A 27,097-nucleotide genomic window follows, 5' to 3' on the forward strand; every position below is an offset into this window, starting at 1 on the left:
GAATCCTTACTATTTTCATTTTAATATGTATTTCCAGTTTAAATCAATCATTTTTAGAAGTTTTATTCCGTGATGACCAGTCTTGGACAGGCTTTGCAAAATGATTGATTCCTAGCCCAGCTTCAGAAGACTGTGAGGAACTGCATTCGCAGTTAGTGCAGGTCACCGCTCTGCTCTCCTGGCAGCATCAGCAGGGTTCTGTAGCAGCTATATCCTTCTTCATCCCCGGGCATCAGATACTGGAGTCACATTTGGAAATTTCTACTGCCTGTCATATTTTATGGGGACATGGCACATCCTGATACCGTAACGATAGATCTGACGTGATTGTACATGCGTAGAGCAGCACAGGCCGTTTTGAAATTGCAAACGTACAATAGGAAGACACCTCTTGCTGCATATTTTTAAGTAGCTGAGAAAGGATGAATGAGGCTTCTTCCTCATGAACCCTTGCTGCTGCATCGGGGTAGGAGAACAGCGACGTGCTGTGCCGGTGTTATTTAGTCTTCCAGTTACTAGAATCTTACTCTGAAGTTACCTGGTTTTACAAATTTTGCCATGTAACTTCTGGCTCGTTGCTTTTTTCCCCCTACTTCTTTCCTTTATAAATTCGATTGTTTTGAGAGATGTTGTCTGTATTTCCATAGGACGTTAAGTAAAATCAAGAGCAAAGCAGTATCTCTGAAATTTTGCTCTCCTCACTGCTTCTGTTCAGCCTGGTATTACCTTTCTGTAGAGTAATTCAGCGTAGCGGCTTTGATTTACTCTTTTTTTAAATTACTTCTTTCAGATAAACTAATTACATGTTTTGTGACAACTTTTGTCCCTGGTATTAGTCTGAAGTGGTGGTACCATCCCTGCGGAGCTCCACTCCACGTCAGCGCTTTTCTGCGTCTTTTGACTATGAAGGCGTTGCTGTACCTTGTGTTAGTGCCGTGAGCGCAGGCTGGAGTAAAGCACCGTGTAAAGGAGATGTACGAGGAGACCCAGAGGGAGGCATGTCCCCACGCAGTCACATCCCGGCTTATTTAAATCAGCACCAACCTGCCTGGGCACTTGCTTCGACTGGGTGGCTGGTGCTGCGGGTTTCCCTGAGCTGTAGGATCGCGGAGCGGCAGCAACGCTTCTCCCTGCAGCGTCGGCAAGATAAAACATCTCCTCCACAGCAGCAGAGATCCTCCTCCCCTTCCCGCGCAGAAAGGAGGGAGCGCACGTGCTACGTGGACGGCGAGCTGGGTGTGCGGAGGGTCTGCTCTTCGCCAGCACCGGAAAGACCACCTCTGTGGGAGCCCAGGAGGCGAGAGTGACCGGCGCCGGTGCCTGCACGGCCTGCCGGACCCCGCCGAGCACTGTGTCTTTTGAATTAAATGAGCGTGCCTCTATTTGCAGACACGTTGCTCCTCCCTGAGTTTAGGCAGGTTACTAGGTACATCTGCTTTAATTTGTATACCAGCGATGCTATGAAAGATGAAAGTTGTACCATAAGGACGGAGCGTTGCTGACTGGTTTTCTTCATGCGTGAGAACACCTGGGGTACTGCATTTGCGGTAGCTCTACCCGTAGCGAGAAATCCCAGGTATGCTCCCGGTGAGTGCCGGAGCGTGCTGCGGTAATCCAGGGTGCGCAGGCACGGGCAGACGCTGGATGCGCGCTGCGTACTAAGGAGACGATCCTGAAGAGAGACCTAGACCAGAAACACGAAGGCGTTGGGCACGGGCGGAGCCGGGCACGGGCGAAGCAGCCACTCGGTGATCTTAATGGACCAGGCGCCTGCAGTGCGGCTGGGCACGCGCCGCGGCCAGCCGGGGAGGCAGCCGGCTCACGGCAGCAACACAGATACGACCGCAGCGTTTTGTGCTTTGGCTTTTCGTTGAACGTGTGCAGTCTTCGCTTTTACTTAAAAGCGTTGTTTTCCCTCCTGCGGTGCAGAGCTAACTGGGAGGCAGTTTGCAGCTCGGCGAGCGGGAGCGGGCTGGGGTGGCACGCTCCGCTCTGACTCACTGAAATACCAGCTTGTTATATTTTTACCTGTGTCAGCATAAAAAGGTGCTTTTTTTCCTTCCCTTCCAATTTCTCATAACAGCTGAATTTGCCAATTCTGTTGTTGTATTAGGGTGGCTCTAATTTTTTGTCCTGTCTTAAGCGCAAGGTGACCTGAACTTTGCGGACTTTACTTGAAATGAATATGCCTTTGCACTTTATTCGGCCTCAGCTATACGCTCTGTTAGGATATATCAGTTTCCATTGAAGATCACATACTTAGCTGTGTGGAAAAATATTGTGAGTAGCAGAGGGAAATTTAAAACAGGGGAGAAAAGAAAGTTCCTATTTTAACTACCACGAGTGTCATTAGTCGGTTTTAGGCGTATTTGCATAACACGGTTCTGTAAAAAATAAATGTGACTTTATAACACTGAAAACATAAGGCTCCTGTAAACGTGAAACACGATTTTGATACTCAAACTGCTCAAGTTTAAATTTTTAATAGTCCTTTCCCAAGAAGATGATGGCAACATACACCGGTGTCGTGTCTTTGCATCACTCCTCTCTGTTCGTTTACTTAGGTCCTAGGAGGGTCATTGCCGATCTTCCAGGAAGAACCTGTTTTTTTCAGTTGTCTCGTTGGAGTGGGGCTACGTCCATCCTTTCTCCAGCTTTTGTGTTCCTCTAGGGAGGGCTCTGCCCTGTCTCAGGGAGTTGGGAGGGCTGCGGAAGGTGGGTGCCTCCCTCCCTGACCCGCTCCGGTGGGCGCCCGCCTTGGCGTTGCCGGGGCGCAGCGTGCCGCCGCCGTGGGCGCGCAAGCGTGGTTTATTTCCCGCCCTTGCGTACCGTTAGCTTCAAGTCCCACATCTTCCCTCCGCTTCCGTTGCAACGAGTGGCCAAGGTTTCAGTTCTCCGCTGCTTACCCGGGGCTGGCGCGCGCTCTCCGTGTAACTCTCCGAGCTTTACCTATCGAGCGTCCTTTCCAAACCTGCGTGACGCGGAGCACGGTAGCCATCGGCCGTCTGCGGTGCCAGATCATTTGAGGATGTGCGAATGGCGCTTAGTCTGAGGATAAGGATTTTTTTTTCTCCACGAAGTCTTGCTTCCCCATCAAAAAGGGGGAGGCCGTTGTTTATCTTTCAGGCTGATGAATAGTAAGAAGTTTAAAAAAACATCCTCTGAGGCACTTGAAGTATTTTGCATGGGTTTTGTTATTTTTTTGGACGGGAAGTTTCTTTGGTCTCTCGGATGTTTTTACGGTAACTTTTCTTTGGTTAAAAATATGACTAACATAATTTCAGAAAAATGCTGTTTCCCATGCATTTGAACTTCTGTAAGCCTTTCCTGTGTTCTCGTATTCAAAGGGAAACAATAATTACATCATTAAAAATGGGAATTCAGCCACGAAACACCTTTTTAAGACTGAGGCATGTCAGGATATTTTACCCTGTCTGAGACAACTTGAGCCAGGATTTCTGTTGTAAGCTGTTTGTAGTCGAATGCTTACACCGGGCAGAGCGATGATAATTGACTTGTTAGGTTAGCAGGTCTTTTTTTAGGGTTTGTAATAATTTGCCAGAGAGGAACATTTTGAAGCAAGTAGTGGTAGGACATCCTTACTGAATCATGTTGAAGTGCTTACTTGAACTGAAAGAAAGCAGAGCCCAACGAAGCAGCTCTTGCCAGCAAGTCTTCGGTATTTTTCTCAGGGAAAAATAGTGCAAAAATGTTGTTCTCTGTGCAGCATTCATTCCTGCATGTCATTAATCCTCACTGTCTCGTATCCGTCTCCCCCGCCATAAGTGACCGCAATGCCGATACCTACCAGATGGTATAGGATTGGAAATGTTGGGAAAAGTGGGCACTTACAGATGTTCTGAACTTCAGTGTTGCAGAGAAATACAGATACTTGTGTACGGGGAGGCACTGTGAAAAACAGGGATACCAGGACACGTGTTTCATAATTCAGTGAGCAGTTCATATATATATATATGTATGTATGTATGTATGTATGTATATACTGACAAATACTGGGTTTATCTGATTATTATTCAACCCTACATAAGTGGTAGTTTTTATGGTGCCCTTTTTTAGCCATACATTAATATTCTGATATTGTGCACTTTTTCATACCTGAAGCATCCTACCGTATGTATTTAGCGTGCATTTTTGAGTGGAGTAAGTGCGGAGGGGTTTTTGATCGATGGGGAGGGTGCAGGAGAACGGCCGAACGCCCCGGGGACAGGGCAAGCCTGTTCTCTAGCAGCACCGTGGTGCTCTGTAAAAAGACTGCAGACAGTGCGTCGCTACGTTCAGCAGCGCCCGGGAAGCCAGCTGCTGTCCGCGGGCCAAGTTCTTCCCTCATGAACGCCCAGGAGGCCCCCGGTGACTTCAGAGGATTTATCCTGGGCTAAACTGAGGGCTGTTTAATTCCGTACCAAATCTTCTGTCCTGGAAAACGGCTCTACCAGTGTGCTTCAGATAACACTCGCGTTAAGCCAGACTGGCTCCGTGGTGTTGTACAAACTGAGTAACTACAGTTGCTCTGAGCTTGCTTCATTTTCTTGATTGCAAAGTCTCTTAAATGTTACCGCACGGTATCACGGTACGCAAAGATGTGGGAGCGCTGTCAAGCTCCAAGGAGCTGGATTTTCACCACGTTCGACTGACTGCAAATCATTCTGGGGTGAATTTTCCCAGTAACGGGCTTTTACGCGGGGCCCCGGGGTTCGCCGGCTCCGCTCCGTGCGGTTGCTTTCCAACGCAGCGCTGTTACAAATCGGGGGCCACAACAACCGCGGGTTATGTCCCCTGGCAGCGGGGGTCCGTAGGTGCGTGGTCCAGACCGCCCCGCTGCCTGGGGCCGGCCCCGGAGCAGGGCGCGGCGGCTGGAGCGCGGCCGCAGCCGGCAGCCCCGGCGCGGGGATGATCCTCTGGGAGCCACGCGGGGCAGCTTCAGTGCTGCAAGTGTCGGAGCTGGTACTGCGTTCTGCCTCGGCGTCTGCAGCATCAGGGCGTTGCAAAACCGACTAAAACCCAAACCCAACTCTTCTTGTGGGCACCGTTATCAACACGGGAGAACTTTCTAAGTGTAAAACACTGGGCTTTAACCAAAGCCCCTTCGATCGCTCGGTCTCATCCTGCCCAGCCACCCTCACCAAATGCCAGCCCTTCGGGGCAGTAAGAAACCCAGCAGCTTTGATGTTCTTTTTTTTTTGAGGTGCTTCCAAGGTGAACGCGATGGCACGTTCCCCTTCCCTTCTCCAGTCACCACAAGGACTTTCCCCTTTCTGTGTTCGTTACTCACCGGGACGTATTTATATGAGTATTACCTGTATTTAAGCATGTGTTTTTAAACACTATAATCATCTGGCTCAATTTCAACATGTAAATGAAAACTATATACTGGAAGATTACTAGCAAGGCAGAGAGGATGTCCTTACCGCTGCCTCCAAGCGAGCACAAAGGAGCCGGATGGTGCTTTGCTGGGAGGGAGCGGGGAGAGGCGGAGGGGCCGGCGGGCTTCTCGGGTTAGGTTAAGAGCTAGTAACTATTTGTTAGGTTATTAGCGTCCGGAGAAGTCAGGCAGTTGCGTGGGACACCCGATTTCCTGCAGGCACGTGTGTGTTTGGGTGCCTGTATGTCCCTCTGCGTACGTTGCACATCAGATATAAGCATACCTAGCACCATGTTTTGCTGGTCTTTGCGGCGGTGAAAACGCTAGTGGTTTCATGTGAACTGTAGGGAAGGAGGTATTTCCAGCTCCAAAACTGTACAGCAGCAAATCATAAATGGAGCAGACTGTATTTTGCAAAACTGCTTAATGGGGGAGAAAGTCCCTCCTTCCCTTGAAAATTTTTGTGCCTCGTACTTGCTTAGTTGAGTCACTTTTTATCCATTTTTCCCATATACTAGGAAATGAAATATTTTCATTATATTAAAGCTCTAGAAAAACAGCAAAGAGTGTGCAACTGATGGTGAAATCATTCACTGTAAATGTGAAAGATGGGGATCGTTAAGGCAAACAAGTAACTAACCTTTAGTGATAATCAAGCAGCAGTATAATAATCTGAGTTGTCATGCCTAATGGTGAATGAAGGGATGGGAAGAGGCAAGCAAACACCAAGAGTAAATGTGGCAAAAATGAGGTAAGAAGTTACAACTGATTTTTTCTCCTGCTCACCTGAAATAGATGAGGAAGATGAGCACAGGAACAAATTTGAAATCTCCCTGGCCAGAGGTGGCTGAACCTCAGCCGTATTTAAGAGCACTCTGTGTCCGTTAAATGCTGCTGAACCCAATAAATGAACTTTGAAAGTTGCTGGTTTTGTGCTGATATTATATTCAGTGCTCAAAAAGCACAACTGGGAAAAATTACTCCAGAATGGTTTAAACTTAAAGAGCAATTTTAAATTATGCAGAGGAAGAGATAGTGAAAAAATTAAAAAAACCCAGAGAACTAATACTGATGACATTAATGCACAAGGGTTGGTTGAACATGAAAAATTATTTGATAATACCTGCAAGCATTTTTTAATGAAAAAGGTCAAAGTCAAAAGAAAACTGCTGAACACTGTGCACAGCTTTCTGAAGGTGCTGCCCTAGAAGGCAGAAGAAATGAAACAAAAGGTTATTTGCCACCAGATAGAGGAAATAAAATAAACATACTACAATTTCTCTCACTTCATACACATAAACGTTCTTGGAAAAAATAAATCTCTGTGAAAAATGAAATCTCTGTGAGAGAAGTTCCTTTGTTCTCTAAAAGTCAAAATTTTTCTGCAAATGCTTTTCAGAATTACGGTTGCTTAAGTAAAAAAGGAAAACAGTACCTTCGCTTGAAAACACACTCAGCAAAACCCAGGGAAATTGTTTCTGTGTGTTTGCCGTCAATGGGTTGCAATTTACACTTGGCATTAGAGAGAAATACTGGACGTAAATGACACACAGAAGATTTTACAGAGAGCTGCCAAATTTCCAAAAGCCAAAGAAAGGAGTATTTGTAGGAATTGGACAGATTATGAACAGATGCCCTGATAGTCACATGATAAGTGGAAATTTAGTTTCATAATTTGATTAAAAACAGAGGATTGAAATCACAGAAGGAAATAACCAAGAAATGATTCAGATGTGTATGTGGCATGACTTAGTTAACTTGACTTAAGTGAAAATTCATAAACTGACGATAGAGCATGATAGAGCAGCTGAAATCTGGATGATGAGGTATAATCCTGTATCCTGTGATTTCACTAAAGGAGAGGAAAACAGGGCAGTTGCAGTTAGAAATCTGTTGTATTAAACAAAAAAAATAAAATTACCTCCTATTCATCTGTTTCAGCATAAATTAGATGCGATTTCGACAAATTCAGGTTGCTTTGTTTGCAAATTTGCGAGAGAAGGGATGTCGGAAAGTCCAGTGGAGCTGGTTTAAGAGCAGTAGGAGAAGAGCAGCTATGCGGCAGGAGGATGTCGGTCGCTGCGGAGGAGCCTGCTCGCTGTGACCCAGCGCTTTGGGTCCAGCATCACGAACTGCTGTGCTGGGTACGTGCACAGCACACGTTAAGTTTTAAGTCTTGAGGAAGGTGACAGTCCGCCTTCCTTTCTGCTCTTTTTTTGGGGGACAAACCCCATAATTACATTGCAGGGAAGCCCCCCGATGGGCGGGTGCCCCGGCGGGGCGGGAGCTGCAGGGCTGCGCGGCCGTGCGGGAGCTCGGTGCCGGCCGCGGCTCCCTGGGGAGGCGCGGGGGCCGCGGGACCACCGCCGCCCTGACCTGCTTCCCCGGCCCGCGGAGGCGCCGGGGCCGGAGCGGAGGGAACGATGCAGAGCCGCGGTGCTCGCAGGGAGAGCCGGCAGGGCCTAAGCACGAATAACGCGAGCGAACAAGCGTTGGTCTTTAAAAGCATAAGAGTTTTAGTTTAAGAAGTGGAGCAACGTTACAAAAAATAGTAGGATTCGGTGGGTTTTTTAGAGGACGTGTATCAGTTTTCATCGAACATGTGAAATTTATTGCAAAAGAGGACTTGCTTTTAAAACCCGTTTTGGACAAGCTAGCCGATACCGTTGTACGAGACACGCATGCGCGCCGGTGCATGAGACACGGGCCTGCCGAGGGCTCCTCCGCCGCCCAGGGCCGCCTCGCCATCCCGAGGGCGGATGGCCCCGCTCCGCCGGGCACGCGGACCAAGGGCGCGATGCCCTCCGCTGACCGCACCTGCGGGTGCCGAGGACCTCGGCGGGCTCAGCCTTCATCTCCGCTCCTCGCCCTCTCCCACCGGCAGGGAGGAACCTCGGTACCGCGCCGGGTGGGAGAGGGCCGGGAGAAAGCCGGGATCGCGGCCGCGTGCGGTGCGGCGGTTCGCCTCCGGTCGTGCCTGCGCGACGCGTCCTTCTCCGAGGCTTTCGGCGAGGGGGATGTACGTCCCGCAGTCGCTATACATCACGCGCTTGGGAGCGGGGCGCAGGACTGCAGCTGTGCGCGCAGGAACGCGCCAGCGTGAGCGCGACCCACAAATGTTTGGCAATTGTTCAGAAAAGGAGCTTAATCTGTTTTCATCTAAGCCCGTTTTTCTCTTGCCTGCAACATCCCCGTGATGTTGTGTTTGATACTGGATCACAGCGTAGCGTGAAGATGTCAAAAAAAAAAAAAAAAAAAATATCCAGGCTGTCAGGAAAAAAAAAAAGGCCATTTCTGAGGTATTTTTCCCTGATCAGTGTTTTCAGAGGCTTTTGGATTATAGGCTTCGAGGCCATTTTCCTTTAATCTGAATTAACATTCTATTAGTAAAATGCAGCACTCTGTCAGACTCTAATCTCACCTGTTTCTGTAATGAAAGAAAAATGTAAATGTATTTCCTACCTATTAGGTCTGAAACAAATACATAAGTGAAGTTCATGTGATTTTCATTTGAAAAGTGAAACTTCAGGTTTGCAATAGAAACAACAGTTGTTTTTTTCCGGGAGGGGTAATATATCCATGGGGATATTCCTTTCTCATAGTATGTGCATCTTTTCTCCCTACCCAGCTTTAATTCTTTATCTACTTACTAAGCTTTCGGCGGCAGTATTCACTAGTCGGTGACTTATTTTACGAATTGCTAGAAAGAAGACAGGATTGCGTGTAGCAACGAGAAGAGCAAAAACATTGCAATTGATAAAAAATACAGCCGCGTGGCTGAATGTGAAAATGGATTTTGCTGTGTTGTGGGGTTTTTTTCCTTCTTTGATTGTTTTTACCTCAGACTCTTAACATTCAACTGGCAGATTCAATATATTATTAGCTTTGTTTATTATGAAACAAATAAACGGCAAACTGCTGGGGTCTGTGTGTGCAGTATACGCTGTAACGCCAGAATATGCCTGCAGGATTTGTGCAGATGAGCTCGAAGATGATTTGCAACTTGTCTTGCGTCCTGCCTGCCGTCCTGCTTGCACCCACGGGTCACCCACTTCCAGCGTACGGAGCGTACGTGCGCATCAGCCCCTGGCTAGGGGCCGGAGAGGAGCTTGACAAATGTTACGCTTGGCTTTTAAGCTCGTCGTTTCTTAGTGGTAAATATTAACTTTGATGCCTAATAATTCATTGCGTTTCTGAGACCCAATTTGGAGCGAAGGCGAGCTCCGACGGCTGCGTAATCGATGGCATTGTGGTCTGTAAACGTTTTATCTCTCTCTTTGTTGCAGGCCATTAGCGGTGTGACATGTAGGCTGAACAGTAATAAATGCCCATTGTTCCTTTTACAAGCATCTCGGAATAAGTACATATATATTTTTATCTTAGTTTTCCTCCCCGGAGTGCTCGGTGAGGTCCCCTTAATGCACAAACCCACCTCGTTTTCACTTTGTGAGGATGTCTCTGTCCCGTGGCAGACAAAGGAGGGAGCTTTTCTCTGGTTTGGGTCATTTGTTTGTGGGTTTTTTCTTTTAAGAGAGTGAAGAAACGAGTCTGACAGTCGCGCCGAAAATGTTCGACATGTGCGATTCAAAAAAAAAAATGAACGCTTGTTGTAGAAAAAGCTGTTTATAGCGTAGCCCTTGGACTTAATCTCTCGGTGGTGAGATCCGCAGCGCTGGCGGGAGCGCCTTCACGCCCGAGGCTCCGGTGCGGGTCCGGGGAGACCCTCTCCTGCGTGAGGCGGGCTTCGGCCGGGCCCGGGGGTTGCAAACCGTGGGAGCCGTCCGCGTTCTGGGCGCAGAGCCTCAGGTGGGCGCTGCCGAACGCCATCCCGACCCCAGCAGCTGCCTCTTCGGTCAGGAGGAGCCGAGGAGTCACCGGACGGTGCAACTAGTGGCCAAGAGAAGCGTTCAGTCGCTAACAAACAGAAGGCCTGCAGCCTCGAGATGGCGCGTGCGTTTCCTTCTAATGCAATAACACGAGTTGGGGATTATTTTTCTGTAGAAACCTCTGCATCTTTTTATAGAGAAAAATGTTTGTATGAAAAAACAAAACCAGCGTAGGGTATGTGTGTGTTTTATGCTCCTAAAGTGAATCTTGTTTAATCTAAAATAGTTTGCAAACGCTGTCTTCTATCCGTTTCTTTTTTTTTTTGTCAGATGAAATCTAGTAGGCTGGGTATAGGAATTTATACAGCTGATGGCTCTAAGTCTTTCAGACTACCCGACATATGGATAAACCGTGCACAGATTTAGCAGGTCTGTCTTTATGTTAAAACGTATACGTGATAAAAATATATGACTGAAGAGAATTTCTGTGGTTAGCACTGTTTCATTCTGAAATGCTCCAAGACGTTCAATAAAAGTACGTTTATTTTCAGAGGATATTCACGACGAACCGATAACCCTTTTTTCCCGGGAGTTTTTGCATGTATTTCTCTGCCATTATGCAAGAGACTCCCAACCATTTTTGCCGGTGCAGGTGTTGTTTATTAAAAGGAGCATAGTCACTGCAGGTGTATATTAGGCATTGGCTGAACGTAAAGATATTAGCAAAAAGTGCCTTCTGACTGGCGCTTTTATATCTTTGCGTCTCCGAGAGGTCTGTGAAGGCAGATGCTAGGCTGCACACCAAGAAAGGGTTCAGCCCCGATCAGTCAGAGCCCATTTGTCCACCCCTCGTCAGCGACTCTCGTCTAGCCTCTCTGGGAAAAAGAGGAATATAGTTTTCTAAAACCAAAAGTTATCTTTAAATGTTTTTAGAAGTATAGTCAAGGAGCGAGGATGTTTTAATTTCTGATTTTCCAGCTCATGGGTCATATTTGACCAACTGCTTTCAGCAGAAGACATGCCACTTTGTTGAGCTATTTAGGAATCAAAAAGACTGTCTTAATTTAAAACAAGGAGCCTTTGTTTTAGTTGGTGACTGCCTTGTGAAATTTTTCAGTTCTCAGCGGGTTAACCAGGGAACAGGGGCAGAGTCATAATTGGCCTATTTAGAGTATTTTGCATGTGAATAGTGTGTTAGTGAAGCATTACTAAGTCTGTTGTGAGTGACATGGTGATTAGAATTTAGATTAGGGAAAACACATTCTGTACTTTATCAAGTACAGTAATTAGTTCAGTCAGTAAAAGTTGATTACAAGTAACGATAAAGTTAGATTTTTGGTACTTAATTTTAAAATTTCTTTATTAAATGGTAAATTTGTTCTTAATATAAATGGTAGTATCTACACCTGTTTTATTGCGTATCAGAATAATTAAAAGAACAATGTGTTCAATGCAGAGTATAATCAGGGGATTTATATATTATGGGTAAGTTTCGACGTAGTTTATAGCAAATAGAACATTACTCAGGAAATTGTTCCTCTGTCATAGTCTCTTAAAGATTTATAATTTTTCTCATAGCATGGGTCAGATAATGTTTTCTGCTGTTCCGTGGAAACCATGGGTCCTTTCGTAGCTGAGAAAATGTTGCGTTTACTAGGATGCATCTTGTTAGTTAATGGTACAGGCGTAAAATGGATATATTGAAAGTCCTTTGCTGCTGCTACTGCTGCTGCTATACAATAGCGTTAATTGTTTTTGCTTTTCGGAGGTGCTTTTTTTTTTCTGATAGCATTGCAAAAAGTATTAATAATGTATAATTTTATTTTCACGTTTTAATCGCATATTATGTACAGCCTGCTGTGCAGATTTTTATGTCGCAAAACCTGACATATTTAATTCACAGATACGAATTTCTCCTTGCACGGGGATAGACAGTGAAGCTGTTTCATGCACACTGGACCAACCACTCTATCAACAGCAGGATTTTTTTAAATTTTTTTTTAAAGTTTTATCGTTGTTAAATCTGTGCACTTAACTACCTTGTTTGCAGTGAAGAAACCGAAATACCTTCAAATATATTAACAGAGTTCCGAAAGTTTTTAAAACACTGATCGCGTTTGACTAACTTAGGCAATGTCTCCTTTAAATGTAAATAATCATATTTGAAATTAATTACTTTGTGTTTTCCTAGTAAAGGAAAAGATGCTCAACTGGAAATTTTTGTAATGTCTCCTTTAAAGATTTGGCAGGTTCTTGTTTCCGTGTTTCAGTTGCTTATGAAGGCTTCTTTACTGTGTTATTTTTAGGAATGAGAAATAGCTAATGATGAGGAAAGTCGGATTTAACATGCACGCGCACACACGTATATATTTTTAATCTTTTAGCAAAGTCTCCTTGGAGGTGACATGGATATTGGCAACCCAGGAGCGCTCTCCCCCACTAAGCCTGGCTCCCAGTACTATCAGTATTCTAGCAATAACCCCCGGCGGAGGCCTCTCCACAGCACCTCTATGGGTGAGTGACTTTGTGTTCAACCTTTTTGTTTTTTTCCTCCCCATTTCAACAAATAATCGGAGTTTGGTCCTGTTTAGCAATACTTTGAAATAAAGACAGTAAGTGTGCAGAGCGTACGGCTACGCCGCCGGGACTCTCGGAGGGGTTTGTTTAACGCTAGCCGATCGCTCCTCTCTGTCCTCTTTGTCGAGCGTGCGAGGAGCCTTAAAACACCGCGTTTTCAAAGCAAACCCGCGTAAGGCGAAAACAAAGGCCCTGACACTCGACATCAAAATATGAACAATTTTCCAGCATTTAACTGTTGGGTTTAAGAGCAGTGGCATCCGCTCGGCGTTACCGGAGCTGCTGCAAGCCTGGCGTGAGCTGGCGGGCAGGGCGATTAACAGCTGGGTCTGTAGAAAATCTCTGTGAAAAAAAAAAACAACCCCCAAAAAGCCTGTCTTATGAAGACACCGTTTTGTCTTTTTTCAGAAGTACAAACAAAGAAAGTTCGAAAAGTTCCTCCAGGTTTGCCATCTTCAGTAAGTACCGCTCGTCTGCTCGCTTGCTTGTGATCGCGGTGGCTTTGTTCGGTTGCAGGCAGATAGAAGCGAGCCCGCTGCCGGCTCGCAGAGCGCCTGGCGCGAGAGGCTGGGGACAAGGTAAGGAGAGGTAAAAAACCTCATCGCTCGTCCCGACTCGGAAGCGATTAATTGCACGGTGGGGATGAGCGGGTGCTGCTCAGGCGGGTTTTCGGCGGCGGACGCCGAAGGGCCGCCGCGGGCGGTGCGTACCTGCGCGGGGCGAGCGCCCGTTCCGCGTGCCGGTTAGCTGCTTCGTCGGGCTGATGATGGTTTACGGATTTGCACGTTCCGAGAGATGGGCGGAGAGGATTTATGCGACATTCCCGTGGGCCTCAGCCCGGGATGCGGGGCGGGCATTGTCAGGTGAGGTCTCCAAGCTGCGATACCTGCGGCACCTGCGGCAGAAGCCGCTGGGGGCGAGCCCGGCTGGGAGCCGCGGGGACGCGCTGCGGCCAGAGGCATTGTGGGTTGCCCAAGCAGCGACGGCGGAGCTGGTGATCACCCAGGGTGTTCCCCGATGTTTTAAAGGGTGTCCCTGGCACCTCGTTGTCGGGAGGGTTACGGATGCCCTCCAGCCACGCTGGGCACATTTCTCAGTGTTTATCGTGAAATCTTCGCATCCTGCAGTCAGAAGTTGGCGTTTCTCTTTGGTTCGGTGGAGTCTTTTGTTTCGTGAGCCCAATACTTATGCTGTTAGTTTTCTTTTTTTCATCATGGTGTAAAAGCTCTGTGGTTTTTCACCTGAAGAAGCTGTACCAAGGTGCATCGCATCTTTTGAGAGCACTTACTTTTAAACCCATTAAAATACATATAAAATAGTGGTTTATAAAAGAAACGGTACGACATTTCAGTAAATACAGCATGAAGAGTGGTACGGCTAAGAAGTGCATTTTATTTGAGTATTTTTATTCTAATTTTTTTCTCTGCCGTTACTTTAAAAATGCATAATACATAATTTCATTTCAATACCTACAAACAGAAAACAAACCACTCGAGGGGAGAGCGTCCCTTTCATACCCGATAACTCTGTTTGTTTTATCTGTAAATCTGGTTATTAGGAGGAGCTGAGTGGCAGTCAGTCTTGCGGAATAGATAACAAATTGGCACGTTAATCTCAGATGGGTTTTATGTTTTTATCATAAATCCAAGTAAATTCACAGTTTGCAAGCTAGCCTACTTTTAAAGATTTAGTTATTGTAGTGACTGTGCTAAATGGTAGTTTCATTACTGGTCACTTTATAAAGAATAAAATTTAATCTGAAAGAGGAAAACACATATGAATATCCTAATTTAATCGCACGGATTATTGTGATCTTGATAATGTTAAACAAATACAAACATAAATCTTTTTTGTAAGTTGTTGAAATATGGAAAATCTCAAATGCAAGTTTCCAGTAAAGTAATAATACTATTATTTTTTTTAATTAAAAATAAGTTCCCACGTGTGTATTTTACATTTATTTCACTATGTGTTTTTTGGGTTTGGTTTTTATTGGACTCCTTTACAGCAATAGCTAATATCCTCCCCAGAGGTTTTTATGACTGCTATGATGCTTGAAGTTCGAGGTGGATTTTAATTTAGATGAAACTTTAGGTTTTAATAGTTTTTCTGACAACTTCACATGAGAAATCCCTCCCAGCGCCTTACAGTTACGTAGTAGGGGCGACGCCGAGCGGAGCCGAGCGTGCCATGGAGCAGCAGAGCACCGCTGTGCCGCAGAGCCACCGGCGCGCCGCGAGGCGCCGCGTGAAGGACGCAGCGCCCGGCGCTGCACGCGCCTGGCACCAGCCGACAGCGCGTTCGGCAGCTCTTTGTGAGAGCTCGGGAATTGTGCTGGGTTTTTGTTTAGCCATTTGCAGGGTCAAAAAAAAAAAAAACAAACCAACACCCCAAACGTGCATTTTTTATGATTTAAAATATTGCTCTGTAGACAGGTGACCGTCTCAGGACATTTACGGGGATATTTTTGCGTACGTGTCATAAAAGATACTTTCAGTAAAATGGTACCGGCTATCTGCCCTCGCTGCGAGGGGAAGAGCGGCAACCTTTCTGTTGGGAATGTCAACGCGCAGGGATTTATAACCGCTGCAAAAGTTTTCTGTGGACTGCTTCTTACTTCGAAAGAACGAAAGGCGATTTATGTTTGTTGCAGATGAATCTCAAATGTGTGCTTCCTTTAATTTTTTGTGAATACGGTTGTTGCACAGGATGGAAGCACTCCTACAGCTCAATACGCTCAACTATTTTAACAGTATTTTTGTTTTTAAGTGAAATTATCTCAAAGTAGAATATGCACTTTAAACCCTTCGAATTATTTTAATGAGCTGAACAACTGATTAGAAAATAAAATGTAAAAAGATATTCCTGAATATTTTAATCACCCATAGCTGTGTCTTCTAAGAATAAGTAAATGCAAATACAAGTCCAGTAATGTGAATACAAGAATACTGTGGTTCTGAAGGAAATACAGCCTTTTTAAGTGAATGTACAGAGGGGTATTTGGGTCTCGTTGTCTTCATATGTCATGAATTTTACATTTCATTTGAAATACTGCTGCTTTAGAAAGAGCACCTAGGTGTCTCAAACAGAACCGGTATCTTATAAAAGGTCAGATTATACTTAGGTTATAGATTGTGTTGCACTGAACTGCCAGGATTTATGATGCTGAATGAAGTATATGCATTTATAAATTGACTAACTAGATTATCGTATACTTAGTTGATAGGGTGGAAATATTGCTGTATTTCTCTTAAAATATGTATATTAACTTGTTCTCCATGTGATTTATGCAGTGGATATGGAGATTAATGCAGTAGCGTTTCTGAAAGCAGTTATTGTTGATTAATTCATAAGTAGTCTTATAAAAATTTCAATGATAAATGGTAATAAATATGTTGTATCAGCTCCCCTTTATTATCAGAAAGGGCTACGAGTTTGGAAAACAAAGTAAATTAAACTATGGGAACAATCAGAGTTTAAAAAATACTGAAGATTTGAACTAAATTAGGAGCTGGGAAGGTGAGCCTCTCTCAGGGGACTTCACAGGCAGGCTGTGATGGTCCTGCCTGTGCTGGACCCCCGCGGCCGGTCTCAGCCACAGCTCATCACAGCAGTTACAAACTGGAGACAAGCCTGGAGCTGAGCTGGAACCGAAGCGTTGAACTCCAAAAGCTCGGTCTGAACGAAGACGTGAGCTGGGGGCGGCCGCGTCCCCCGCCAAAGCAGCCCGTTCCCTGCGTGCCCCAGTGCCTGCCCGGCCGCCGCGGGGACTCGGGGTGCCCTTCCCAGGTGCCTGTTGAGATTGGCTTTGCCCAGCGTGCTCACGGCGTCCTGCGCGGAGCTTCTCCCACCTCTGAGGTTTCAGGCGCTTACACTGACCTCAGGTGTCGTAACCTGGACGTGTCTGCCCGCCCCAGCGTGGTTTGCCTTTGCAGGCAGCGGGGCGGGAGGCGGGGGGCTGAGCACCCCCAACTCTGCCAGCTCCTTGGGCACGCATGGCCTGACCGTGCCCTGGGCTCCTGCCCGTGGCATGGCACAAGCCAACGTCCTTCCTTGGACTCACGGGCTCTACATAGTCCCTTTGGGGCAAGGGCCTTTGAGAGCTCTGCTCCCGCTCGAGCCGTGCGATGAGGGTGGGGTATTTGGGATTGAGCCAACTGAAGATGAGCGATGGGCTTGACTATATTGGGAAAAATCAGATGTTTCTGTTAAACCTTGTCTTCCTTGTTAAGTACCCGCGTGCCTTTACCGAGCTATGCCATGGCAATGTTTTGTACCCAGGCTGGCGCGGTCGGCGGGCGCGGCAGGAGTGGTTCTCCTGCCCACAGGCGGGGTCTGACCTGGGCGTTTATGTAGGACCAGACTCGAGGGCACGTGAACTTTGTTTGGACCCGCGGGCTGGCGCTGCCTTTACGGAGTGACACCAACAGGTACTTTACGAGCGGCGTTGCAATGTTCTTGGCAAGTGTCGATGCTGCCGTCACCTAGCATCGTGCAGTCCGCCTGGCTCCTCTGTACGGTCACCTCCTCACCCTTAACCTCATCCTAAGGCTTTGCTGTACTTTTAATCTTTAACCTGAAGCCCTCATCCATTTTGGCTGCTGATAGTTTAATCACAGCTGACCTTTTACATTGAGTGTTTGCCAAGTGATGCAACATTTTCTGCCTCTCTTATCTTGACCAGGAAGAGTCGGGAATGAGCAAGCTGCGCTGGTACGCGGGGTTGGAAGCGTCTCTGAAGGAATGGGGCAAGGAACGGGAAGTCTTTTGGGGGAAAGTAAGCAAAGAGGCAAGAGCTTAGGTTGCAGAGGTCATGTTTGAGTGGTGTTTTTACAAGAACTTGTATCGTCCTGACTTCAGTAAGCCCGCCACAGTGGCAGCGCAGCAGGGAATCGGTGTCTGCCCAGGTGTTGGTTTCCAGCAGGTAGCACCTGTAATACAAAGCAGTATATTGAAGACAAAAAGAAAGCTCAGAAATGAAGCCTTCACAGAGAGCTTATGGTGCCGGTTGTCTGTGGGCATGGTAGGAGTGCTGCGTTGGCTTCCGTGGAGCAGGGTCGCGTGCTTCAGCAGGAGGGGTTGCTCAGGCCACGGCGGGAGCAGCTTGGAGGAGCAGCCGTGGCGGCGTTGCCTTTGAGCCCCCGGCGTGGCCAAGGCAGGCTTTTCGCCTCTGAGAATGAAGATGGGTGCGTGAGCCCAGCAACGGCTGTCTGCGGGCTTCCTGCGTCTCAAGTTGCTCTTCTTGGTGGCCAGGCTTTCCAGTAGCATGCCTGGGTATAATAAACTGCTCAGCTCCTGCATTTCCTCCATCGCCAGTGCTTTTTCTTTTGATATTATTATCATCTAGTAAATGTGCTATCAAGTACAGTCGTTACGGCACAAGATACTCATTTTCCATTTTCCTTCTCCGTGGACACTCTCCTCCTTTACAACTCCACCAAGGCCTCCTGCTCCCTTCGCTCCACGGGAAGAGGGGATGGCTGCAGTTGTTTGATCCCCGGTTATGGCAGAGTGGGGGCTGTAACCCAGATGGAAATCCCACGTCCTGCCCTGCCCCTGGAGAGGGGTGCTCAGGCTCAACCCGTGCCCATAAATGCAGCTTTCAGCCTGTCTCGGATCCCCGACCGTGTGCCTGTCATGCAGCCCCTTCCCAGGGAGGACCGAAAACGCTGTGCTCCGTGGGCTGGTGCAGCTCGGCGCGAGTCAGAGGTGGGGGTGTGAGCTGTGGGGTTGTCCCCATGTCCTAGTGCTGGGGGGTGTCGGCAGCACCCACGGTTTAGCAGCCTGGTGGAAACAGCCTCTCCACTTGGGCTCAGGAGCATGTAAAGGAGCTCAGCGATGGAACCGCGTGGTCTGGAGTGAAGTCACAGTCCTAAACCACAGGTTTTACTGCCATAACTCCATCACCACCACCGTGCAGTGCAGCCAATGCAGAGCTGGTTTTAGGATGCTTTAAGGATGGAGAGTTCGCGTTAGAGTAAGAGGTACCTGTCTCATGAAATGGGAGGATGGTGGCGGAGTTCCTCCAGCTTGCACCCTGCCAGTAGTGAACGCTGAGCCATGACGCAGTTCTTGTTTCACAGCTGTGCATCCCGCTGAACTGCACCGCGTTCTCCGAACCCTGCGTGCCGGCCGTCGTGGGGGCAGCAGCAGGGGTGATGTTTGGTGGGTCTGGGCTTCCCCAGAGAGTGGCTTGCCTGGTGCTCCCCTGCTGGGACCCCATGGAAGTGTTTCAGATCATGCTTCTTTCCTCACGTCTCCTTGAGGAGAGGTGGAGCGTCCCTGGGTGTCCCCCATCCCTGGGATGGGCTGCAGCAGAATGGGAAGAGCAGAAGAGCCATGGCTGTGAAAGAAGCCATGTCCTGGCCCTGGTGTAGCCATTCAGCAGAGACTGTGGCTTCAGCCAGCCATCACGGTCACGTCTTCCTGGTTTCCAAGGTTAATTTAATAGAACCAAACAGCTCAAAACTAAATAAAAGGCTTAAAACTGAAGGAAAGAGGAGGAGGTGATGGCTCCTCAGGTTGAACCATCTCCTTGGAAGCTGCATCTGTAGGAGCCCTTAGGGAAGGTGGGCAGCCTCCTGCTTGGGAAGGGGGCTTGGGGCTCAGCTCCCTCCTCTGCCAGGGGCTTCCTCTCTGCCTGTGGCGCACACTTTGTTCATCAAATAGGTGTGACTGGGCTCGGAGTGAAGGAACTGGGTCAGGCGGTAGGAGCTGGACTGCACCAAGGAGCACGATTGCAACCACAGCCTGGACAGTTGCCACACGTTGTTTTGAATGTAGATACTGAACGAGTGCTTGTGGGGAAAATTTTACATCCAGCATAAAGAGTGGGGGAAGTCAAATGTCAGCTCAGTTGTGTTAAAAGAGGAGACAGGAACTGAAAAACTAATTGATTTTGTTGACGAATCTCCCGAGCCTCAGTTTTAAGGGCCAGAGCTTCTTTCTTTCATCTTAATTTAAGGTGTCCCCTCTTAGACCGGAGACATCTACTGCACTTGCCGTTGTCTGTATTTGCAGGAGCACCAGCTCTGACCTTGCTAGCCAGACAGATAAGGAAGTGTATGACTCAGTTGTACATCCTAAGGAAACACCTGCTTGGTTCCAAAAATCGAGAAAAGAGAAATACTACTGGGATGCCACCTGGAGTTTTTCCACAACTTTATTCTGATTTCCATGGGAGAAACCTTGATAGTTTTGCTGGGAGACGGGGAAGCACTGCTCGTGCTTTTTGTGCAGACCTTGCAGACTTCCCACCTCAAGTGAAAAAACACAACCGTATGAATTTCCTTTCAAACATCCAACTTAAATGGGAGTTTTCCAAAACAAATACAATGTCCCCGTCTTTCCCTGTGCCACCTGCCGTATCAGAAAATTGGCCAGTCCTGGGATGCCAACGTGGTCGCTGCTGCCAGCATCTTGGGGACGTTTCTCCACGCTGGACCTGTTGGGTGCTTTGGAGCTTCCCGGGGTTCAGCGGTGGGTTGTGGGTTGTTGCCCACCGGAGATGTACCGGAGCACTCGGGCTGCCAAACGGCACTGGGGCAGCCATGCGGCCTCTGCCTGGGGTGGGGGGATCCCAGTCTGGGGGTCTCTGAGGACCAGCGACATGGGGTGAAGCCTCCTTGGGACAGGACTGACCTTCCTGGAGATAGGCATCCAAGCACAGCAGGGTAAAATGGGGGTGGAAGCTTGGAGGCAGCTCGCTGGGACCCGGCTAACGACGTGTGTCAAGTGAGAGGGCGCGAGGTAGGAGCTGGATTAAGGAGGGGATAGCAGGAATTAATATTATAATTTTACTGCGGTGTTTTAGTATAATTCAGTGACTTCTGAGGTCTGAGAGCCCACAGAGGTGAGACTAGCCCCGCGTAACGCACTGCAGCACGCCAGCAGCAGGGTACGCGGCTTTCCTCGGCCTTGCAGCAGCCTGTACGTTATCCCGAAGTAATTTGTCCAGTTGAGGCGGTGGCCGCGAGCCCTTCCTCGGGCGCTGCCCAGGGCTCCCGCCGGCGACGGGGCTGTCGCGCTCGCCGCCTCACCGGGCTGACAAGGTCCCCTTCGTCCGGTGGCCCCGGGGGAGGCGGCCTGGCCGGCGTCCCTCCTCACCCTTCCGGCCAGCCCTGTAAGTCGTGCTGCGCTAGGAGCCGGGGCCTTTCCGTATTAAAATTAGAGCCTTATTAAATTCCACACAGCTTTTTTTTTTTTTCAGTTACAACAAAGAGCTCTGCTTTTTGCCTTAAAGTAAATAAATAAATGGGGAAGTGCAGCTTTAGCACACAGCAAATGAAGTCAAACCGAGGAAATGGTAAAATCTACTGTACGCCGGTGAGGTGTTCGGTTAAAAGAGCGTCTGTTGCAAACTGCACCTGAAATCGCTCGCCGAACCTGAAGGACTGAGAAGTTATTTTGCAGACAGAATGCTGTGTGGTTGGTGTTGTTTTAAAATAGATTAAAAGGTAGAGAAAACGCAGATTAAAATAGCTTGGTGTTTCGTTTTTACTGAATTGCGCAGGATATCTCCAGCATGAAAAAGCAATCGGAAAGGGATGGTCCGATATGTGTATTTTTCTCAGGCCTCGGCCATGCGTTATATTTAAAGGTAAAACCTTTACTGCAAAATTCACACACTTCTAAATGTTAACTGTTTTGCACTCAAAAAAAAAAAAAAAAAAAATTCCAGTGCTGAATGGTTCTGGGCCATTCTTAGCAGCTGGTAACAGAGGTGTGGGATTAGTGGGGGTTTTTTGTTTAGCTTGAGCAGAGACTCCCTCTTCAGAGCGCTGCAGGTAGTGCAGAAGGCACTTCCTCCTCATGGGCTGGAGGTTTTGGCCAACAAATCCAGGTGATTTCTAAGTGCCTGCAAAACGGGCAAAATGAGGCGCAGCAGATCCTCAGCAGTATTCTTAAGGCAGTTCTTCTGCGATTGCTTTTTAGGCAGAGCAGCGTTTATCCCTCCGCCGCAGCTGGGCTGGTGCTGGTGCCCGAGGAGCAGACCCTGCTCGCGGGGACTTGGGGTTTGTTCTCTGGGGTGAAACGTGCCCTCCCTGCCCGAGCCCGCTGTCGTGTTTCCCTCTAAACTTGACGCACATTTTCCATTTAAACTTTTCATCGATCTAGCTGCGTGTACCGAGCGTCGGTACTGGCAGGTTCCCGGTAGAACAAAAGACAAGCCAGTGGCTTGCGGTTCTGCCGGCGGTGACCCTGCGGCCGGAGGAGCTGCTGCAGCCCCGGCCGCCGCGCCGGGGAGCCGGTCCCGCCGGCACCCCGCTGAGCCCCGCGTCTCGGCTGCCCCTTCGCTCTCTGCTGCAAGGGTCGGTCAGAAAATGCGTTTTGTTTGGTAAATAAATGTAAAAATACATGGCGATGTCACGTCCAACCTTCAGTCATTTTCTTTCCATAGCTACGTAATTTGTAATTCTTTTTTCATTTGGGAATTAAGCTGAGTTTCACCACTGTAAAACTCAGCACTTAATTTTTCTGTTTGAACTTGAGGATAATTGTTAGGAAGAGGCATTTAAAGATTAAAAAAATACTCTCTATGCAGTAATTTGATTTTGTAGCTTTTCTTAAAATATTATCTGTAGATTGTATTCATTACAAGCAGTGCAGCGCCTTCAGATCTCCGATTAGCACAATTCAGCATTTAAGATATAAGCATTTAAATCCTATCTTGTATCAGGCTTTTCCAATGTGGTTTTAGGAAAGGATGGCTTCTGGGGCTGGGGATTTATTTCTTTGATATCATTTGCTTTAAGTTTTTCTTCCATTTCAGAATGGATTGGACATGGGGTCGGGGTGGGGAGAGTGCTGCAGAGCGCCGGACGTTAATGAAGAAGTTATCTATGGAAGTTTAAGATACCCTGTCAAGATCGATGTGCTTGCACTCTGACTGGAGCACATTTGTTAACAGAGTCTCTGTGTTTTATCAAAGGAACATTAATTTTTGCTCTGAAGTATTTTTTGCCTTTAGACTGAAGCGGTAAATGAGCAAAAAAACCAGCATAGTGAAAATATAGAAAAAAAAAAATTGCATAAAGAGCTCCAATAACTATTAACATTGTTAAATGCATAGCAAAGCTCCCCTGACAGTTTCTTGGCACAAAACCTAGGAGGCCTACAATGGCTGGCTGTTTTTTTATTGTTACTTTATTTTCAGTGGCATACAGCGCCTTTCGACCGGCCCAGCAAGCGGTCAAAGTCAGCGCCCGAGCGGAGGGGACACCGCAGCGGCCCCAGCGTGGTTTGAGACCCATAAACGCATGTTGCATTTTGCTTCCCGAAGCTTTGGCCCCACGGGCACCTCCGGCAGAGCGAGACGGGCTGTCCTGCTCTGCTTCCTCTCCCCTCCGAGCTTCTGCTGCGGTCACCCACCCTCCTGCTGGAAATCCCCAGCAGGACCTCGAGTACCCTTTACTCAAGCCCTCAGAGGGCTCCCGTCAGCCCTGCTGATGCTCCCCGACGCTTACCTACTCACGTTGGTCGGCGCGGCGTGCTTAATGCCCACGGGTGTAATGCATGCAGGTGTAACCTCTGTCTCTGCAGAGGCGCGCGCGGGTGCCCTGGCCCGTCCCCTGGGGTCCGCAGCTGGCCACGGGCACGGGAGCCCTCCCGGACCTAGAGCCCACCCGCGATGTTGAAGGGCGTGGATGGCACGGGCATTCTACCGATGCCATCCTCGCTACGCCGTGAAGGCTTAAAGGCTCTCGCATTTGCTGCTTTTCTAGCAGACAATGACGACTTGATATTTTTAGGTGCCTCAAAGACCCGTTCCGTTGGTAGCCTTCGTGTGCTGCAGCGTTGCCCAGCATTTTCTCTACCTTTTAATCCGTTTTAAAACAACGCCAGCCACACAGCGTTTTGTCTGCAAAATGACTTCTTGCCCAGCACTGCAGCGAGACCCCCAAGCAGGGAAGCGCGTGTCCCCGCTCTGGAGCGAGGGGGGCTTTGGTGACTTGGGTATTTTAAGCTAGGTTTGCATATTACAGACGGTTTGACTGCGTTTCCAGATGAGAACATCTTTCTCCTGCCAAATGCAAGCCACGAAGTGACAAGGCAAAGTTAAATCGCTTGGTCCGAGTCCAGTTTGGCGCAGCCAACCCTTCCCGGCATGGCGGGCGCTGCGCCGGGACCAGGACCGGGACCGGGCGGGAGCAGGTCCGGAGCCGGCAGCCCTCCCTTGTTGTCATTGCCACCTGGTGGAGTATCAAAGGATATTGGTTTCCAGCAAACTCGCCTTTAATTTTGGCTCTTTTATTGCAACCACACTTTGGCAATGGTGTGCGAGAGTCCTTAACCAAAAAGATCCTCTCGTTTGCTCTGCAACACCTCATTTCTCCGCTCACAGTTCATTTATGATTCTGATGAGAGTGTTTTTTCAGGAAACACACATTTCACTTTTTGACCTAGGAGCATCTGTTAGAATTTTTTTTAATACTACTTTGGCATTCTGGAAGTGTTAATGTCTTTCATATCTGTTTAATGCTATTTAGGGATATTTATGATCACCTCTTGGTTACTTGGGGTAAAGTGTGTTGCAATTTTTTTCAAACAGACAGGAAAGCATTCATATGAGGAAACAGATTGCTTTAAACATGTGCTTCCTGTGACAGTAAAAAGAACAAATTAGATTTAACACTGTGTAATGAATGCATAAATGTGTACGTTTAAGCTTTTAAAAGCCTTACGTTTGGTTCTGGCCTAAACAAAAATCAAGAGTCACCTACCAAGGCGCAACAAAGTCGATTTAAATATGTACAACCAAGCCTGTTCGTACTTTCAGAGTGACTTTTCTGGAGTTTTCCATTCCAGTCTAGACTTCTTCCCTGAAATTGGGTAAACTGGATCTTGGGACGCTCTTTCCTGATCCTAAGAGCGCTCTGCATCAGCGAATCACAAAAGAAGGAAGTGCTGGTACAACCATACTGATGAAAACTGGAGAAGAGTTCGTCGCCCTTATGACAAGAAACGCCGCTCGGCGGTAGCACCACGAGCAGACGAAGCCGCTCTCGCACGGACCCGCTCCAGCCTCGAGGGGCCCCTCGGGGTCCCGGCCCTGCGGGAGGGCTGTGCCGTGGGGCCCCTGCCCGGGCGGGACCTGCCTGGGATGCCCAGCTCTGACCCGGCACCCCGGGGGCTCGGGCCGGCTCCTGGGGCTGTGTGGGGACCGGGGGTGTTCCGGGCGAGGGGCCGCGGGCGCGCCGCCGCCGGCATGGCCTCGGCGCCGGCGGCAGCACCGCAGCGGGAGCAGGAGCAGCTGATGCCAGCAAGCTCTTCTGGCACTGGCCTGCAGCCGAGCTGATGGCTGTTATTTTTTAGGAGAAAAAAAGGAAGTGGAGAGGGTTCACCGGCCCAGGAAGCGGCCGGGAAGCGCTTCCTGTGCTTCCCTCCGTATGCGAGCTGTGCCTCATTTTTCGGCTGTGCTGGCTGCTCCAGCTCAGCCTGAGCGCCGCGCACACAGTGTAACCGTACTCGCCTGGAAATAGGAGCGAAAGGGAAGTCAGGCACGTAAACATAGGCCTTAACAGATCTCTTCAGAATGCAAACGATGCTATAATACATACTTAATTATTGTTCTTTGCTTACCTGCTGGGGGTAGAAACTATTCTGAATCATAGCTGTAGCAGTTCTGCAGAAATAGTCTAAATGTCTGCTTCTTTCTTGCATCCTTGTTTTTCTCTGAAGATGCGTCTGGAAAAGAATTAAGGCGGTTTCTGTCCGCCTTCACCCAGTTAGTTCCCTCACACCTCCGGTTTTCAATCTTTCCAGAAGACTTCTTAAACATAAAACCTACCGAGGTGGATACGGAGCGGGGGCTCCTGCGCCAGCGACCGTCAGAGAGCTTCCAAGTGCAGAGTGAGGATGGGGGCAGCGGCCGGTGTTAGAACACGGGGGTTCAGCACACACGCAGCCGCAAATGGAGCAAAATGCCAGAAAGATGACCGGTTTGTGCCGAGCCTGAATTTTTTCGCAGGCTGTGGGAGTTTGGTCTAGAATACAGTTTGTTTGATAATTAGTGCACATCTCCTAAGACTTTCAGAGATTCGTGCTTAACCTTTCTGCCACCACGTTCTGACGTAAAATCAACGCACCTTTTATCATTCTCCGGTATTTAAGTAAATATTTTTGAACCGTTTCCGTGCAACAGGTTTCCGAAGATTTAAAGTATGCCGCAGGTTTCCAAAAAACTTCATTTTTTCTTATATTTTAAATGTTCTGTTTGTGCAAAATTTTGAGAATCACCATAAGGGCTTCTTTGCATTTTTAATTTAGTAACTAACATATGAATAAATTTGCATATTAATTAGTTGCAGATTAAATCATGCATACATAATTGCCTCCTTACTGTGTTTAATGTTTGTCAAAATCTCCAGCCTGGTTTGATGGATGTCGTATGAAAGATTACAATTTGATGTACCCTTGGAAGTATTTACACCAATAATGCAGGATTCTTAATAGCAGAATTCTCTAGTTATACGCAGTTTCTAATAAACATGTAAGATAGGTGCATGTCCCTTTTGACTAGATTCTTTCCTTGCACCAAGTCATTTACTATTCATAATCATTAATGCATCTCCTAATTATACAGCATATGTCTGTTAACCACTTCATTGCCGGTCTTGGGGCTGCAGCGCCTGAATTTTTAGTACAACTTGCGTTATTTGAGAGGCTATTCCCAAATTGTTTTGCCTCTGACATGAGCCATCACTTCAGATTTTCCTGCCGTGTGATATTTGGAGGAAGAATTTAGAATGCGAGGTACATTTTGTGGTTTATTATTGAGGTTGAAGAAACGAGCTGCACTTAATTCATGGCTGAAGCCTTCTCTGCTGTGGCTACTGCAGTAAATAATCAAGGACGTTCGAAGTGCACAAATAATATCTACCAAAACTGCCGCTAACATCGCGCCGAGCCTCGCCTAAAATCACGCGGGGGGTGGGCAGGGAAGGTCAGGTTTGTGGCTGCCGCCCCGGGTGCTGCGGCGGCCGGCTGAGCTGGCCGGGCGCCGCTGGCGGGGACGGCGTCGCCCCTGCCCGCAGCCGCCCCTCGTGCCGGGCTCCGTGTTGCAGAGGGATTTGATGGGGATTGTCGGTTTGCGTTTCCACCGCGCTCGGATAGCGCCTGGGCGCGATCGCCAGCCTCCAGATACACGGTAAAAATCTGGGCTCGGGTTCCCGACACGCAAGTCCACAAAATTCAGCAGACTTTTGGAAACCTGTAAACGTAGTGGGTTTGTGTTTGCCTCTCGTTTTTTTCTGAACTTGGAGCTATGCTCTGATCATACTTTCAGGTTTTGTCCACAGCTATGAGGGCTTGA

General features: G+C 48.0%; 1 protein-coding gene across 7 annotated transcripts in view; it reads left to right on the forward strand.

Annotated features, from left to right (window-relative positions):
* TCF4 (transcription factor 4) overlaps positions 1-27,097 on the forward strand; it is a gene marked incomplete at its 3' end in the record, with an annotated part of 234,245 nt that overhangs the window by 130,330 nt on the left and 76,818 nt on the right. For 6 of the 7 annotated variants that reach the window (XM_082013469.1, XM_082013472.1, XM_082013471.1 and 3 more), the window contains exons 6-7: positions 12,591-12,720; positions 13,192-13,241. In XM_082013469.1, the coding sequence (XP_081869595.1) occupies positions 12,591-12,720; positions 13,192-13,241 (180 nt within the window). Of the gene's footprint in view, positions 1-10,381; positions 10,442-12,590; positions 12,721-13,191; positions 13,242-27,097 lie in introns of all 7 variants that reach the window. The other variant, XM_082013467.1, reaches the window with a different exon arrangement.

This window comes from Phaethon aethereus (assembly GCF_964289735.1).
Source record: "Phaethon aethereus genome assembly, chromosome: Z".
In the NCBI taxonomy this organism is placed as follows: Eukaryota; Metazoa; Chordata; class Aves; order Phaethontiformes; family Phaethontidae; genus Phaethon; species Phaethon aethereus.